The 17162-nt window shown below is 41.9% G+C and overlaps 1 protein-coding gene across 2 annotated transcripts in view; it reads right to left on the bottom strand.

Annotated features, from left to right (window-relative positions):
• The window catches only part of LOC145487167 (receptor-type tyrosine-protein phosphatase S-like), a 52790-nt gene that overhangs the window by 8292 nt on the left and 27336 nt on the right, over positions 1-17162 (bottom strand). Inside the window, exons 11-29 of one of the 2 annotated variants that reach the window (XM_081465890.1) lie at positions 15982-16275; positions 15013-15303; positions 14158-14451; positions 13317-13505; positions 12674-12766; positions 12353-12459; positions 10956-11133; positions 10000-10299; positions 8843-9133; positions 7743-7848; positions 6553-6892; positions 6153-6195; positions 5401-5518; positions 4245-4417; positions 2050-2138; positions 1471-1558; positions 1277-1353; positions 1002-1038; positions 647-744 (exon numbers count right to left, since the gene is read on the bottom strand). In XM_081465890.1, the coding sequence (XP_081322016.1) occupies positions 647-744; positions 1002-1038; positions 1277-1353; positions 1471-1558; positions 2050-2138; positions 4245-4417; positions 5401-5518; positions 6153-6195; positions 6553-6892; positions 7743-7848; positions 8843-9133; positions 10000-10299; positions 10956-11133; positions 12353-12459; positions 12674-12766; positions 13317-13505; positions 14158-14451; positions 15013-15303; positions 15982-16275 (3206 nt within the window). The remainder of the gene's footprint in view (positions 1-646; positions 745-1001; positions 1039-1276; positions 1354-1470; positions 1559-2049; positions 2139-4244; positions 4418-5400; positions 5519-6152; positions 6196-6552; positions 6893-7742; positions 7849-8842; positions 9134-9999; positions 10300-10955; positions 11134-12352; positions 12460-12673; positions 12767-13316; positions 13506-14157; positions 14452-15012; positions 15304-15981; positions 16276-17162) is intronic. The other variant, XM_081465891.1, reaches the window with a different exon arrangement.

Below are 17162 nucleotides of genomic sequence, written 5' to 3'. Positions count from 1 at the left end.
CCGACCTGTGTGTAATTCTAAAAGCTACGCAGCCACAGTAACGTTTCACTTTTGCAATAAAAAGGGACAATTGGCGCTACCTGAAAAATAACTGCCGTCCTTGGTCGCATGACACGATATATAAAATACTGCGCGTAAAGATAGTGTATAACACTAACAATGCTAGAACGCATGCGTCTTACATGTTGAGCTCTACCATAAGGAAAACCACTCAACAGTTGTGCGTGATTCCGTATGCAATGTATCCTTCACCTAATATAGAAGCCACGAACCCTAACTAATCTACGCATGCGTTTAGGGCAAATTAGTTTTGTTCTAAGGAGAATGGTACCACAAGGAGAGCAAGGGGTTACCTGAAACAAATATATAGCTTTGCGATGTTCAAAGTTAAGCGACGGCGATGGAATGTGTTTTACGTAGAGTACACATGTACCTTTCCCACCCTACTCCCACTACTTCCTTGCCTCTAGACTAATTAATTAATTGAAATTAATTAATTAAACAAACATTAAAGTTTACACCTTAGCGCCATAGGGCCATAGCGCCATAGCGCCATAGCGCCATAGCGCCATAGCGCCTTAGTTCCTTAGCGGCAGGCAACCCCCATAACCATCCCAATAGTGCACTCTGCACTAAAAATACTTACCCTCCCCCTCTCTTCTAATTTTGTCAGCATCACGATAATGGACGACATCTGTTCCCAGATCATGCGCCAGAAGTCATCAAACGTTTCCATCAGCGGTCCTATTGCAGAACAACGGTGAATGAGAAACATCTCCAAAACTCACCTTTAGACTCAAGAACAAGTTCTAAAGAAACGATCGCAAGGGTCCGGTTCGTTGCTATTTTGTTTTTCGCTCTGTTCATTCATTTTTGGTTTGCCTTTTTTTATCAAAGCGACTCTAGAACAAGGGATGTTTTAGACAACCGCATGCTTAACATACTCATTAGGCCAGAAAAGACGACCAACGTAGAATATTCAAATTCAAAACTTCTCTTACCTTGTGCCGCTATATAGGCGCGCTGCCTGTTGTAACCCTAAACATGAAAGACAAAGATCAAAAAAACGTCAAAGAGCTTCGCCGAGGAGTGGCAATTTCATGTTCCTGCGTGTTCAAAAATGTATATGGCAGTGTGTTTATGCAGAACACATGAAAATATAGAGAAAAGAAAGAAAACACAATCCACGTACAGTTAAAATAAAAATCAACTGAAACCACACATTTGCTGCAACAAATACTTGGTTGCGTTTTTAATTTAAATCTGCAAAACTCACATCGAGAAAATTAGCATTGATGTAGTCAGATCCAGGTACGCCGTCAATCGGGTTCAGGAGCACTCTGGTGTGGTCATCTACAAACGAAGGGTACAATTTTACGTTCCTATTGCCAACCGATAACAACAACAACAACAACAACAACAACAACCACAACTCAAAGTCGTGAAGAAAATGTGTAAAAAACAACCTACATGCAACAATGTTGGCGTATCTGTTCTTGTATTTGTTGGCAGGATTCAAGAATTGCTGGAATGAGAATTCTTCATCGGGTTGGACAAGCTACAAAAGAAGAGAAAGTATAAACAAGTGAGTAGAGCCATGCAGGCACATCACAGGCAGCCCAACCTCATTGGTGGGAATTTGGTACAGACAACGAGTCCTATACACTAAACAGTCCGGTAAAGTAGCTAAAGCTAAGTCTTTTTACGAGCTAAGTGGCCCATCGGGCCGACGCTTATCTCCGGTTTCTGTTGCATGAAGCGACTAGGAGTATTTCTACTCCCCCCTGGATGGGATGCTAGTCCATGGCAGGGTTATCCACAACAGTAAATTCGCCGGTAACCAGTTATGCTTGTACTGGGTGGAGAGAGGCACTGTGAGAGTAATGTGTCTTGCCCAAGAACACAACACAATGACCCCGGCCAGGGCTCGGACTCGGACCGCTCGATCCAGAGGCGAGCGCACTAACCATGAGGCCACCGCGCCTTCACCAGGCGACGGAAGATGACGTTTATTCAGCAGTGAGTGAGAATTAAGCAAGTGAATCGTACCAGATACTCCTCGGAGAAGCCATGATCACCGTCCATATGCATTCGATCCACGTGTCTTTCGAAGTCATCAATTGGAACGGGGTGACGCCCTAAAAAATCAAAATTGATAGGAGTTCAGAGAAAACCAAATATAAGTCTCAAGCTTTGAGCTTTGTCATTTCCATGTCAGTCAGCAGTAATCGTAGACATAGAAGTCAACAAATATGCCGGGAAGGGGATTAAAACACCCAGCAACAACAACAGCAACAGAAACAACAACACAAAAAAGAACAACACAAACACAAACAAACAACAACAACAACAACAACAATCACAAAAAAAACAAAAACAAAAACTAAAACAAAAAAATCAGCAACGCTGGAGATTCCCGTATCAAAGACCTAAACTAAGTAAAAATTACGGTAACTGTGGGTACGTGCAAATGTCCGTGTTTTCAGTTGCTTTCCTTCAGAGATTTTTAAAATACGACGCTTCTGATGTGTTTGGTCTTCGAATGATTAATATTTATCCTTAATCATATCTATTTGCTACCCTTTGGCGGCATATCGAGCGAGTTTGGTCCGGCCATTTACCCATGGCGAGACCAAACGGATATTTTACCGTACCTAAGTCGGCCAAGTGACCATAATGTCGTGCCCATATCAGGTCAGTGACTTGATATTGCAGGATATCAGGACAGAAGACACGGCTTCTGATTGCTAATTGCGAAGTTGGGTACGGTAAGATACAGAATAGTGACCCGTAGTAGGGCAGATATTCAGATCTGGGAATAATTAGACCGACTAACAAAGAATTGGAATAATACAATACGTTAGTGAGCCTTGGTCTGGTGCAAAGGACTCCTGTCGTAGATATGAAGCTACCGTCTTGTAACGTACATGTATTTTTATCCAAATTTGCCGCTCGCAATTTATAACATCGGCCAATGTGCCAGGCGAATTTCAAGGTGCTAAAAAGGTAACAAACATCGAATTCATAATGGAGAGAGAGAATCCGTCTGAGGCTTAGAGAAAGAACAGTAATATATTTTCACTAGGATTTTCACTCCGACAAACAATGCCCTTACTATGATAAGATATTGGAGAATCAGCCTGAGGCGACTTGGAGCGGACAGCTCCAGGGAAGAAGATTGCTTCATCGCAGTCGGCAGGAGGGTGGGGCGGAGCAACACGACGGTTGTCGCCTTTTGACAAGACTGAGCGAGGAGTGGCGTGTGATGAGGACTTTTATGCTGAACACGAGGTGTTGGGTTACGTAATAAGTCCCCGTAGATGGGATACTACACGCCGAATGGTTAAATTGAAGAATGAAGGGGGCACAGCATGCGGGAACCCAGGAAAAATAGTTCTCTAACACGTCTGATAATTAGTCGATGCATAAATACCGGTAAACAGAAGGATTATCCGCCAATAGAGACTATCTGCTTAGTTCATATTGCTAAACAAACCAAACTGGAAAATTCGTCTCGACGTCTAATCTGTCTGTTTGTCCATATTTAGGGCCCGTCCACATTATACCGAAAGAATTTGAAAACGCCGGAGTCCTATTTCTCCGGTTAGGCCTTCCGTCCACAATTATCCGTCAAGAAAACGGAGCTTATCGAAAATGTTCCTCAAACCGGCGGGATTGAAAACGCCGACTCTGCTTTTTAGCGAGGACGAAAAATATTTTGAAAACGAAGCTTTTCGTAAACGACGACGTTTCGATAATTATGATATTCTCCTAGGCCTGCCCGAGTTTTCCTCTGACACAAATCAAAATTGACCGGTGATTGTTGCGTTTTCAAATTCCTCCAGTGTAGTGTGGACGTGTCCTTAAACAAAGGGAAATTATCAGACACACGGATAATAGGTCGTCCCGCATTTATGCTAATCAGATAATCCATTTCAACGAGTGCTCCGTCTGAACAGATGATTCGTCGCTGGTAGAAATGGAGCTATTAGCGCTTTTGTGCGCTGGATGGCCCACGTGGTTCAGCCGAGTTGTTTTCTCAACTCACCCTCAACCGGCTTTTCTCTGGTCAAGTGAAATACAAATGTGAACCAAACGTCAAATTGCAATAATTATTATCAATAAAAACACCACTTTAGCAACATTGTGCGATTCGCGCAATTCAAGTCAATTCTCGTAAATTAAAGCCCGAAACAGACAGTTCAACAATCACAAACGTCACAACGTGAAATTGTTATTCTTACTTGCTCTGCTGGCGGCCAACTCTTCCAGACCACCCAATGACTCTGTACTTCCCATTAAACGCTTCTTCTGAAGAGAGCGTCGCTTGCGACTCATCTTTTTCATTCTCACGGGTTGACCGTTCGAGAATTCATCCCTGTCATCCAACACGGTGTCCGAATTTTGACGTTTTATCCTGCGAAAAACCACACATTCACATTCAATACATTTTGCCGTGAGAAGCTGCTCGCCTAAAACCTCCTTTAAAAGCGCCTTTGACAACTTTTTGTTGGTTTTCTAGGTTTCTCAGCCAAAAGGACAAAGAGCACGTGCTCTCTGCCATGCATGTGGCCACGTGTGTGCCACCAAACAATGAAAACACTGACACGATAAAAATGTTAGAGACAAAAAGAGCCCTTCCATGGCTTTGTGAATACAAATAAGCAGCAAAGTATATCTGCAACCTTCTTCTAAACTGAATGTTGAGCCCGCTTATTTGCTGCTGTGAATAAAAATTTCAGCAACAATCGAGCATGTTACCAATTAAAATTTTAAGCAAACAAAAGAGACAATTGTTAGATCTATCTCCAAGGCTATTTTCATTACAATAAGGAGCATTCGCTTCATTTACGGAACAAAATATTCTGAGCCACAAGTTAACGATAGAGAGCAATTAAACCATGTTAAAGAAATCTCATATTCAAGCGAGATCTCTAAAACTATAAAAACACCTTTGGCAAACTTGAAAATGCTTCAATCCATTCTTTTTTTTTTTTTTTTCGTTAACGAAAATTTTACTCCCATTCCAAGTTATTTTCAATTCGTAATGACGTATTTCCGAAATTTGTCAAGTAGGTAATTATAAAGGGTAAAGTCTGCATACGAGCTTCGGTTTCTGTACTCGCCCCTGGATGGGATGCTAGTCCATCGCAGGGTTATTTGCCGGTAATCATTTATACACCTGGGTGGAGACAGGCACTGTGAGAAGCAACGCTTTTTTCGTTTGGTCCGGATTGAAGACAGTCAAGATATAGATAGTTGAAGATAGTTAAAGAAAGTTATAGAAAGTTAAAGAAAGTTAAAGAGAGTTAAACTTCCGAGTGATTCAGTTCTCGCGGAGTATTGTTTGCCTTAGGGTTTAGACTAGGTAAGGAAAATTAAATATTGTTAATGACCTACCTGATAAAGTATACAGCTGCTAATACAATTAGAACAATGAGGAGAACTAGAACAATTCCCACAACGAGACCAATGTTTGTGGAAGATCCAGGTGGTTCTGTGGGACCGACAGCGGCCGCTAAAAAAATGAGGAAAAATATATCAATAAAACAACAAAACAAATGAAATAAAAAGAAAGAACAACAACAACAAACAAACAAAGAACAACAAGGAAAAAAAAAATGAAGAACTACATCAAACACAGAGGGAAAAACGAACTATGTTTCCAGAATAGTGATTCAACAAGGTTTGCTAAATTTCATTCGCTATTTCGTTTAGCAAAACGCATCTTGCAACGAAAAGTTTTACAAGCCATGAATGGAAAGCCTGGATGCTAGTCCATCACACCAAGAGTACCATGGTTTAAGCCAATTTCTACACTCACTGAATCACACCTTTAAGCGCTGTCCACGAATAGTTGTTTAGTTAAGTCGAGTCTTTACCTAGTCCAGGTTATACACGGTCTTCCTGCAATACCCAACTTAGCCGGTCATTGTGGCTCTCTCATGGCCACACTTTTCAAAAATATATTTCCCGCGTGTTGGTGAAAGCCTGTGGTATATTTGGACTATAAAACGCTATCATTTTGTTACGTAGTTGCATTAATTCCAGGAGATAATATTCTAAAACAGGGGCAAATTGTGAAATAGCACCCAGTTTCCTTATCGCATTCAACGTATATCAAAAGCTACATTCTAAGCAGCATACGATACCTGTTTCTACCGGTTCAATCCAAGAACTTGAGGTGTAAACATCCTACAAACAGAAGAAGTAACCAAGCGGGTTAAAACTCCTCAAACCCGTATCGTATCTTTTGTCTTCGCACCTTTAAACCTTTCCCGGTACTGGAAAGCTCCAATCACGCTCACGATACAGATATACACCGAGACGGGTAAGGTTTCGGGTAAATTATGGGTAACATTCACGCGCAAAGAACAACCAAATCGGAGCTAAAACGGGCCTGCGACAAGCTACAACACCATAAAGTAATGGATACAGGCTAGAGTTAAATTTTAGCCTTTATCTCGCAGGAGTAAATTTGAACGCGCCAAGGAACGCGTCTGTTTATTTACATGTAGGCAGCTAAACCTTTTGAGTGTCCTTGATACTAACCTTGTTAACATAGGCTCGCTGAAACACGGCATAGAAAGTATTTTCCTCGAGGGGACCGTTATAGTATTCAATGGTATTTTCCTCTCGCTTTCTCCGTCGACTCAATACATCTTCGGAGACCTTACTGCTACGTGAACCGTCGCCCACAACAAAGCTCTGGTAACGATCGAAGTCACTCGCGTGAAATTCAGCTGCTATGTAAGGCACCAACTGTGGTTTCATCTTTCGGGCCTCTTCGTACGTGTACAGGTCTTCCACTTTGTAAAGTTCAGGGTCTTGGGCGCGCACCGGTTCGTCTCTGTTGTCTGTTGCGAGTTCTCGCACTATCACTTGGTAGTAGCTAAAACATAAGTAGGATAAAATCGAGGAGATGTTTTCGGCTAAGTATAGTGAAATGTCTGTCAGCAGCGTCCGTCAGTGTGAACTCGATAGCAATGGGTCAAAGCCCTTGATCCAAATGGCATGATACATTACAAGCTTTACATGAGTCTGAGTAACGAGGATAAACAAACAGACCAACTCTTGTATGAAGGAATGGACATAACTTCTGTTGTTTACAAGAGTAGGTCATGTATAAATTCACTGTCGTGTCTTTTAACATCACATACAGCTGGAAAAGTAAACCTCTGGTTGTCATGAGAACAAATGCTACTACAGGCGAATAAATGTTATATTTAACAAATAAGCATGGTTTTGTCTTTTCAGTCACTCTGTCAGTCACTCTGTCAGTCATTCAGCCATTCAATCGGTGGTCACTCAGTTATTCAATCAGTAGCCAGTCAGTCATTCAATCAGTAGCCAGTCAGTAAGTCGGTCAGTCAGTCAGCCAGTCAATCAGTCAGTCAAATAGTCAATCAGTCAGTCAGTCAGTCAGTCAGTCAGTCGATCAGAAATTTAGTCAGTCATTCAGTCAGTCATTCAGTCAGTCATTCAGTCAGTCAATCAGTAGTTAGTCATTAAGTCCATTGTCCGTCCGTCCATCCGTCTGTCCGTCAGCCAGACAGACACAGTCAGTCGTTAGACACAGTCAATCAATAGTCAGCCATGCAGTCAATCATAGAGTAAGTCACACAGTCAATCAGTCAGTCAGTCAGTCGGTCGGTCAGTCGGTCACTCAGACAGACAGTCTGTCAGTCAGTTAGTAATGCAGCCTAGCTCATGATCATTTTAATCATATCGAGTATTCTTACCGTACAACACCCTTTTCATTTGACGCTTCCGTCAAGTCCACTCTGAAAGAGAAACTTTCAATAGTCTCTTTATCAGGCGGTGCTAATGTGCCAAGGGGAGGAGGAACTGAAAAGAAAAAAAAATTTCATTTCTACTTCTGCCTTAAGTAATTTCATTCAGTCATTTAACCACTGCAAGCTACTGCGAACATAACACAGCTGCCTAATATAAGAAGATTTAGTTTCCAATCTTTATAAGAAAGACTGATTTTCCAGTGGAGAATTAACAAAATTCAATGAGCTTTCAATGGAGGTTTCAACAGCATACGCAAAGACAACACTTTTTCGAAGATTAAACAATTCAGCAACATTTTTTGGAAGACTCCACGGTCAATTCTAGGACTTAACAACGACATTTATAGCTAATTGTACCTTTTGTGTACGCTTCGGCGGCATATCATATTAGGCGAGTTTGGTCGAGTCATGGCTTGTGTTTGGGGAGAAGTAGTCGAACCAAATTACCCATGGACAGACCAAAGGAGCCCGGTATGCCACCGTAGCGTATCAAAAAGGTGAAGCCACGTATCTTCTCCACCCAAATTTGGCAAAAGATCTGACGATATCAGATCAGTAACATGACAACGCAAGAAATCAGCACGGAAGGGGCTTCTGGTCCATGGCTAATTGCGAATTTGGGTAAAGAACACTTACACCCTGAGTACTTTCCAAAGAAATAACCACGTACACGTGCACGCAAATTAAGAGACTTTTCAATGGTATTAATATTGAATTCTAGAACTTCCCAGCGATATCGCTGCATAAATGCAATGACTTAGTTGCGGCATTAGTAAAAGCGTTTCAGGTGTGCGAGATTCAATCCGATTTCATCCTAAAGAAATAGCTTATTGGTTGCTACTTTCGAGCGAAAATTGAAACAAGGAGTACACCAATCAGAACAAAGATTTTTGCGGAGCTGCGTCATCTTACGCGCGAGAAAAGAAAAAAAAAAAAACGTCTGCGACCTAAATACCGGGTTCTCACTGACAGACCCTTGGAACTAGTTCGGAACGTATGTTTTCTCAAGGCACACAAAGAAGACAAAACTTTGACGCCGCGCTCACCTCCAGGCTTGGTCCAACCCTCAACCCAGTTAGAATACGCCCCCAAACCTCCGCTTGATTTACAGGCCACGAGCATCCGATAGCATCGATAAGGGTGCAAGTCTTTGATGGTTTGCTTGCGTTCATTGATGTTGTCATGGATATTCTTTTTATCCGGTTCGTCGCATTCGTAGTACATGACGAGATATCCCAGGATGATACCGTTTGGCTCTAGAGGCGGGTCCCAGGTTAACGTGAATGACGTAGAAGTCGCGCTGTCGGTTTTCACATTCCGTGGTGGTCCACTAGGGACTGGAAACAACAGAATCACCAAGAAGCATCAGGTTAGATGAATTCCATAATATATAATTGGCTACAATTCAGATTCCAAAACTTGTCTAAATGTAAACGGGCCAGAGAATGGGGAAGAAGGTTGCAAGTGACGTAGGAAATTACAAGCGACGTAAATTGGGTTGGCAAAAAAAAAAAAAAAAAGAAAAGAAAAAAAAAAAAATTATCACATGACTGGAAATAAACTTTATTTCTGTCAACACCGCTCCCCGCCCCCTCCCCATCAAAAAAAAAAAAAAATTAAATTAAATTAATCAATTTGACCCGTTTGAATCTTGTCGTGGTTCAGCATAAACATTTCCCTCCACCTACTCAATCAATGAGACGTAAAATCTAAATTAACGGTCACCTGGCGCTCGCTAAGTGCTCTTCACGTGTCTCTACTCCGAGTGCGCGTTAATGCATTGTGTTCACTTACGTTTGTTGTGACTGGCCATTCTATTACAGTTGGTTCGGCTTTGATACAGTGCAATCAGTACGCCATGTTCGAGTTACATTGTACCTCGTGCCTCGGTTTCAAAACGAGTCTTCGCGCAAAACCTTTCATATGAAAATGAAATTGTTCTGCATGAAAATGAACCTGTAGGGGGAACACATTTTTAGGCGAATGATTTCGAGCGAAGACTCTTTCTTAGGCAACAGGGAGAAGCAACAGGCAGCTCGGAAATGGACCATTCAAAATGTGCTCTAAATTGCACGTAAACAGATTCGTCTAAACAGCGTTGACGCTCGCAACACTGAATGCCTACTTTTTGATTTTCATGAAGGACTATGATTTTTTCATGCACCATTGGTAAATTTACGTGTGAAAGCAGTGAAGTACATACATGTAGCACTGGTTTGCCCTTCTCGATCAAAAGGGTGCCCGCTGAGATTCTTTCTCAAGTTGTATGGCACCACCGAAAACGTGTAATTCGTAAATGGCTTTAAACCGCTGACAAGTTTATAATGCACACTTCCTGGTATTACGAAGCTTTCAGCGGTCGTCGAACCAGCGGATGATTCCCAGTAAAAGAAATAATAACCGATCTCGCCATTTCTTTTTTCAGGTGGAAGCCATCTCACTTCAATGGAATAGCTTGTTATCTTCTCTGGTGGAATTGATACCTCCCTAACTGGAGATGGTGCTAAATTAAGAGGTAAAAGAGGGAAAACACGAATTCAAATTCACTGGACAATGAAAATCAGGAAATTATCGTATATGAAGACTGAGAACCAGTCGAAAACGGCAATAGATCATTTTACAGTTGTCTGCTCAGTGTCCTGGCCTTTGAATGGCAGCGAGGCTGCAGGTGACCTTGTTTTTGATAGAGCTCACTGCTTTTGTTGTGTAAACCAAGTTATTCTTATGCTAACTATTAACTGTGCATTTAAATGAGAAAAGTGGAGAGGTCTGTATCAAAGAAAGGTCACCTCCAGCCTCGCTTGTATTTATAGGCCAGGTAACTAAGCACACAACTGTAAAATGGCCTCGTCCCACTGCGTTAAGCTGTACGCATTTCACGCTTCACTCTTCACGCTTCACACTTTACGCCTCACACTTCACGCTACACTCTTCACGCTTTACGCTCCTCTCTTCACGCTCCACGCTTCAAGCGTAACGCTTCACCCTTCACGTCGTTTCCCCTCTCCCCCACCCCCGCAACCATTACCAAGAAACACGCAATTTAAACCCTTAGCGCCTAGTTAGTGGTTACTGAAAACTGTTTCAAACACACTCGCACAATAATCCCACCCAGTCCCAGGAAGAATGAAAGGAAATCACCCCTTCCATGTGGCTCACCTGTCTCGTCAGTCATGACCATTACCCTACTCATCTCTCCTCCGCCAGCGCTCGTGAGGGCCTGGACAGCAACGTTATAGTGATTGTACGGCTCCAATCCTGACAGTGTAAAGTTTGTGCGGAGACCGGCATCCTTTGGTGAAGGCTCGCCCGTGTCTTCTGTCGGACGGCTAAACACCTAAAAAAAAAATTGAACAGGGAAAACCAGTGAACAACAAGCTGAACAATTGAACAGGGAAAACCGGTGAACAACAAGCTGAACAATTGAACGGGGAAAACCGGTGAACAACAAGCTGAGCAATTGAACAGGGAAAACCAGTGAACAACAAGCTGAACAATTGAACAGGGAAAACCATTGAACAACAACCTGAACAAGATTTTATATCAATACTTTTGGTCGCAAGTGCAAAAACAGTTCATAGCCGTGCAATATCAACATATTCCATCTATACAATATCCTATTTATTGACAGACTAGTGGCAAATTATCTACATTAACATGCACTACGGATGTAGTTTTAATGAACCAATGCAAAAGTATCAGTTGTCCGCTGCATCGTTGCCTACTTCCGTTGCAAGTGGAAACTATCAATTACCTGCTTCATAACCGTGAGAATTGTCCTTCTCATGTTGAAGATCAGAGGAGACAAATGGCCCTTTGGTAATGGTACTCAACTCTACTTTTTCCGATACGAACAGACAACAACTAAGGCTTCTCTCTTGAGTGGAATACTTCGACCAATTCAGCTGGCCAATAGACATTTTTACTAATTAACAATTACACTATTCGCTCTAGATTTCTAGCTGTCACGTGATAGGTATCAACGCTGAGGGCCGAATCAATCATCACCTCATAGAAATCAAGAGTGAACAATCTATTCGTTTCATGAATTCTGACTGAATTTCATTCAAAAAAGGATTTCCAAACATTTCCTTAAATCTTGAGTATTATAACTTAACGCGTGGATTGAATTGTCCTTTGAAACTTCCATCTGTTTAAACGCGCTAATCAGATTATTGAACATTTTTTTTAGGTTTTAATGTCGCATAACGGCCAATTTCCTTTCTTCAGTCCTCTTGGAAATTGAATTGTCCAGTAATGTTGCCAAATCTTCCTCCCAAACATGGAAGAAACGAGAAAACGTCGCAGTTACGTGGGCGACATCCAGTCATTGCGTACACATGGCTGATAGAGTATGATAGCTCAGCAAATCAGATTGCAGATTCGCATTATTATACACTCAGATACAATTTTACAATTGAGTAGAAAGAGGTACCACGAGACTCGAGTGTCTTGTTCAAGACCTCCTCTCAGTGCCTCCAACTGGGAACCCAACCTACATGCCAATAAGGCATTTAGCTTCAAAGTTTGTCTTTCTTGGAGCCTTAATAGGTTACCTGGTATCCTTTCAGAATGCCATTAATGCTCGCTGGTTTCTTCCACGTGACAAAAATGGACGTTGCGCTGGTATTCCAAGCTCTTAAATCTTGCGGTTTCGAAGGAACTGGTAACAAAATAATGAGCGAAATTAAAATCCAACTTCAACAGTTTCGGAGCTGCCTAACCAACGAAAAAATTCCGGTTGCAAGCCCTGGACTTATACAACTTCAGAAGGAGTTTATTGTGGAAATATATTGTTCGACAGGCACTTTACAGTATTCTTATCCAAAGATGATGACTCAGTTACGCGTGCTAAACGTTCACAAACAAGTACATACCTCCTTCAGCTGTTTTGTCGACTCTGGTGAAAAACGGCCCCAGGCCTATTGAGGTACCGGCAGCGAGGGAAACAGCATATTCAGAAAATGCAGCTGTAGGAGTAAATGGGTAAAAAAATATCATCAAGCTGACACAATAATTAGCAATTTGTTCCGGCATTTGTTCGGGACCTTACTTTTGCTGTTGTAGATGTTGATGTTGATGTTTTTGTTGTCGTTGTTGTTGCTGTTGTCGTTGTTGTTGTTGTTGTTGTGTATTTCCTGTTGTTGTTGTTGGTGGTGGTGTATTTTGGTTAGAAAAGGGGGCTAGCTTTAGAAGCGAAACGCAATGTTTCAATGGTCATCGAAAACAAAAATAATAATACTAATGATGTGGAAAAAACCCTCTCCTAACTCCGGTATGCTTTACGCGAAGTCTTACGCTTAAGTTTCATAGAGGATTTTATTGGAGGGGTTGATCGACGGAATTAATTATGATAAGAAATACTGTAAATGTACATACAAGTTCAAAGTTACATGTATCTGTTAAATTTATTTAGTACAATGTACTAGTATATCTCACCTGTTAAACTGTGACAAATGCAATCAAAATGCAATCCTTAAGACTCGTTACAAAGTTACATTAAAACTCATTGCCACTTACTCAGATTACGAATCTCATACCGGCTCGCACCACCATTCAAGGAAACACAAGTTTTATTGTACTCCGCAGAAAGAATCCAGCATAGTCGAAACGTTGTGATAATACCATTCGGCTCCGTGGGCGGCTCCCAGGTCACTTCTAAGGAATTGGTCTTTGAGCTGACATTTACGACGACTGGTTCACCAGGCACTAAAAAAATAAGAAAGCTATCTTAGCAAATAAACAGAAGTTTCAGATAGAGACCCTTACAATCCAAGGTGCTCAGACATGTAACTCCGGTTTGCGTTGTAGCCTAAAGGGACTAGAAGCACTAGTTTGTCATGCGTGACAATCTGCTGGTACCAATACACGATATATACCTGGGTGAAGAAAGAACTTGCCAAGGTATATACTCGTCCCTTAGAACGCAAAGTGCCGAGCAAAATGCCGACATTTAACAGCAATAACCTACGCTAAACGACATTCATAAATTTCATTGCTTAAATTTCGTGAAATCGCGAGTTGGGAGGCAAATGGCAGACACTATCCCGAATTCGAGTAGCCAATCAGAAAGCGTAGAAAAACACTATCCACTGTTTTGGTATATACTAATTAAATTGATCAAGGGTTTAGTACAAAAGTTGGGCTAACATCGGTCTAAAACCCGTTTTTTACATCGAGGTTTGGCTTGGTTTTGGAGACATTGCTGACCCTCTCTATATTGTTCATAACCTATCCTCTCATTTACGGCCTCGATGATTTTACATGTAAGTTCAAAAGATCAAAGCTTATACAGAGAGCTTGTGACGTACGTTTAGATTCAACTCAACCATTACCACTGTGAAGGTTGCCACACACTTACCGTCTTCAGAAGTGGTATTTCTTACATTATCTACACTAGGCGGGCCGACACCAATCTTATTAACCGCCCGAACAGTGAAGGAATAATTGGTGTATTTTCTTAGATTTCTCACAAGGATCTGCGTGGCATTGTCAGTGGTGTTGATGGACGATTCGCTGTCAAGGGAGCTGTATTTCACGATATAATGAGTGATGATTCCATTCCTGTCCAGTTCACTAGGAGGGCTCCATCCAACGAGAATTGAGGTCGATGACATTGTAAGTGCTTTAACATTCAGAGGAGGACCAGAGGGCTCTAAAGACAAGACGAATAAAACAATTATTTAAGTAAATCTCTTCTTTTATGTGAACAACAGACAGTTTTTGTGACATCTTTATCTCAAGTTGCCTTGATGCTAATTACGTGCAGCGTTTTCAAGATCTTGCCCCACGAGCGAGGTGTCAGAATAGACTCTAGGTGTTGCCTGGTTAGGCACTGAATATTCTTTCCGGCTAAGTAAAGCTTGAACTGCCATGCCGCTGTAGTGAAATCCAACGGTCTATCTTACAGGTGCATTATCGTTTAGTTTAAGGGCGAAAAAAATTGCCACTGCCTGTGTAAGAATGACCCTTTCCAGTAGGGAAAAAAGTCACTCAACATATACAAATACTTAGTCTTTTATGTGGAATGAATTTAATCGATGCAAACTGACAGCATTGTTCGTAATGTTTTCCGAGGGAAAAGGCCTCGCTAAAACTGAACATGGGTTTTGAATGAGGTAAAGCAGTTTAAATATCAGTTTCAGTAAGAAAAAAGGCGATTGCCCATATTGCCGGCCAGGGAAGAAGCGAGTACTGTAAACAATGAAAGTTTCACCTGCTGGGTGTGTAGTTTCAGTAGCATTGATTGCTGTACTAATCCATAAATGCTTGACATTGTATGCCTGTAACATGAAGGTGTAAGTGACAAATTCGTGGAGCCCTGCCACAGTATGCTCCAATGAAGGACCGTCGTATGCCAAACGTTTGGAACCAACTCCCTCGCTGCTCAGCCAGTAGTACAACCTGTAATTGATCTCGCCATTTGGGTAAAGCGGCGTTTGCCATGTCACTTTGATGGCTGTGGAGTTGATTGTCTTGGCGACAATATTTACAGGAGGTGAAGGCGCTAGAACAACATGAAAAGATGGTTAAGCAATAAATTTTTGCTATGCTCTGTACACGTCTCGGAATTTTACTTGACTTTCAAACGTTAAATCGTGTTTGACTTTTAAATTTACTCCGAACTCTTTATGAAATTGAGCATTCTAAACTTTTGTCTCCTTCGCAGCCATTATTTTTAATCGTCCACGTGGAAAGGCAGAAAGAAGAATTCCATGATAAGAATAACACCTCGAAACAACAACAAAAACAAAACTTATTGCTAGTATTTATTTCACTTTAAACTGTAAATCATGTAAGTAAAAAAATATTTGGGAGGCTACAAAGAACAACTCTTGGGCACACATGTAATCAGTATAGGTTAGAAGTTACCACTTGCCCGAAGGACAAGTTTGGAAATTGATTTTCTTTGCACTCTGGGACCAAATACAAAACCAGTTATGGCTTGAAGTACTTTTATTCCGCACTTCTCTCTGGTTACATTCTGATCACATTCTTTTTAACCGCATTCACTATATAGCATCCTTAGTTGTCTTCGGTCTGAACTGTTGCTACTTCGGGATTATGTTAGAAAAGTACATGTATTGACCCGATGTTTGATTTGTAATTTCAAATTTATTCTGTACATCAGAAAAAAAGTGAGATTAGCTCCAAGGATTTTTCTTTAACTTTCAAAATCACTTACTGTCTTCAGAAGTTGTGTTATGGACTGGTTCACTTTCTGGACCAGCTCCTACCACATTCCAAGCTTTTACTGTAAACCAGTACTTGGTGAAGATGGTAAGGTTTTTCACTTCGATGCTGGTGCTATTGTCAGCTGTATCCAGGCTTTTTAACTGGCTGGATTGTGATCTGTAACGTACAGTATATCGCAAGATGACGCCATTCTGCTCCGAAGGCAGAGGAGGACTCCATTTAACTAGTATCGACATTGAAGAAAGAGTCCAGGCAAGGATGTCTTTTGGAGGACCTGTAGGCTCTGTGGGTAGAAAAAAAAGGAGGTGAGGGAAAGCGCTGAGCAATAATTAATGAAACTATGTACAGTGTAAGAGTGACAATTAATTAAACTAAATAACTAACAGACTGACTGCCTATCTATCTCTCCCTTTGTCTGACTGTCTGACTGTCTGATTGACTGACTGACTCACTGACTGACAGTAGTATAGTGGGAGGTAAACAAATACCATTTTCAATGAGGGGGCTTTATTTTACCTTATCACAGCCCCCACATTCAAGTCCGGCCCTCACAGGCTCGGGCCGGATGAATGTGGGGGCTGTGAAACGGTTAAATGCAGCCCCCTCATTGAAAATAGTATTTGTTTACCTCCCACTATACTACTAACAACAGAGGAACCCCCGCGCAGCGAAAAGCCACGCGAGGCGGCCGCGGCTACTGGAAAGAACGGAAAGAACCGGTTTTGACGGGTTTCAACTGCCCCTCGCGGGGGAGTGCGGAATGTTAGAAAGGGGCGAGCCGGGTGTAATATGGCTGGAGCAGGGAAGGCACGAGCGCCAAACAAGTGCGGGTGGCTGAAGCGGGGCCGGAAAGAAAGCTGCGGAAAGCGCTGTTACGGGGCGTACTGCGGCCAGAACAACTACCAGCTGAAAAAAGGAATGAAAGAGCCGGAGCCATGCAGAGGCTGCGGGATCGGTCTTCTATGCCACTACCGACTGTGCCGCCAGTGTGGCGGGGGCGCGCTAAAAACGAGGCTTTACCGCAAAAAAGAACAAGCGAAAAAAGTTTTTCAGCGTGTTTTGCTTGAGCTGCAAGAAAGAAACACACCAGTTAGAGAAATGTAACCTAAGGTTACAACGCAAGGCACATGTCTCCCAGCATTCAAGAAAGACTGGAAGAAGAACTCGCAA

This window comes from Orbicella franksi, chromosome 5, assembly GCF_964199315.1.
Source record: "Orbicella franksi chromosome 5, jaOrbFran1.1, whole genome shotgun sequence".
Lineage (NCBI taxonomy): Eukaryota > Metazoa > Cnidaria > Anthozoa > Scleractinia > Merulinidae > Orbicella > Orbicella franksi.
Note: the sequence above shows the minus strand (reverse complement) of the source record. Positions and strands in the feature narration are given on the sequence as shown.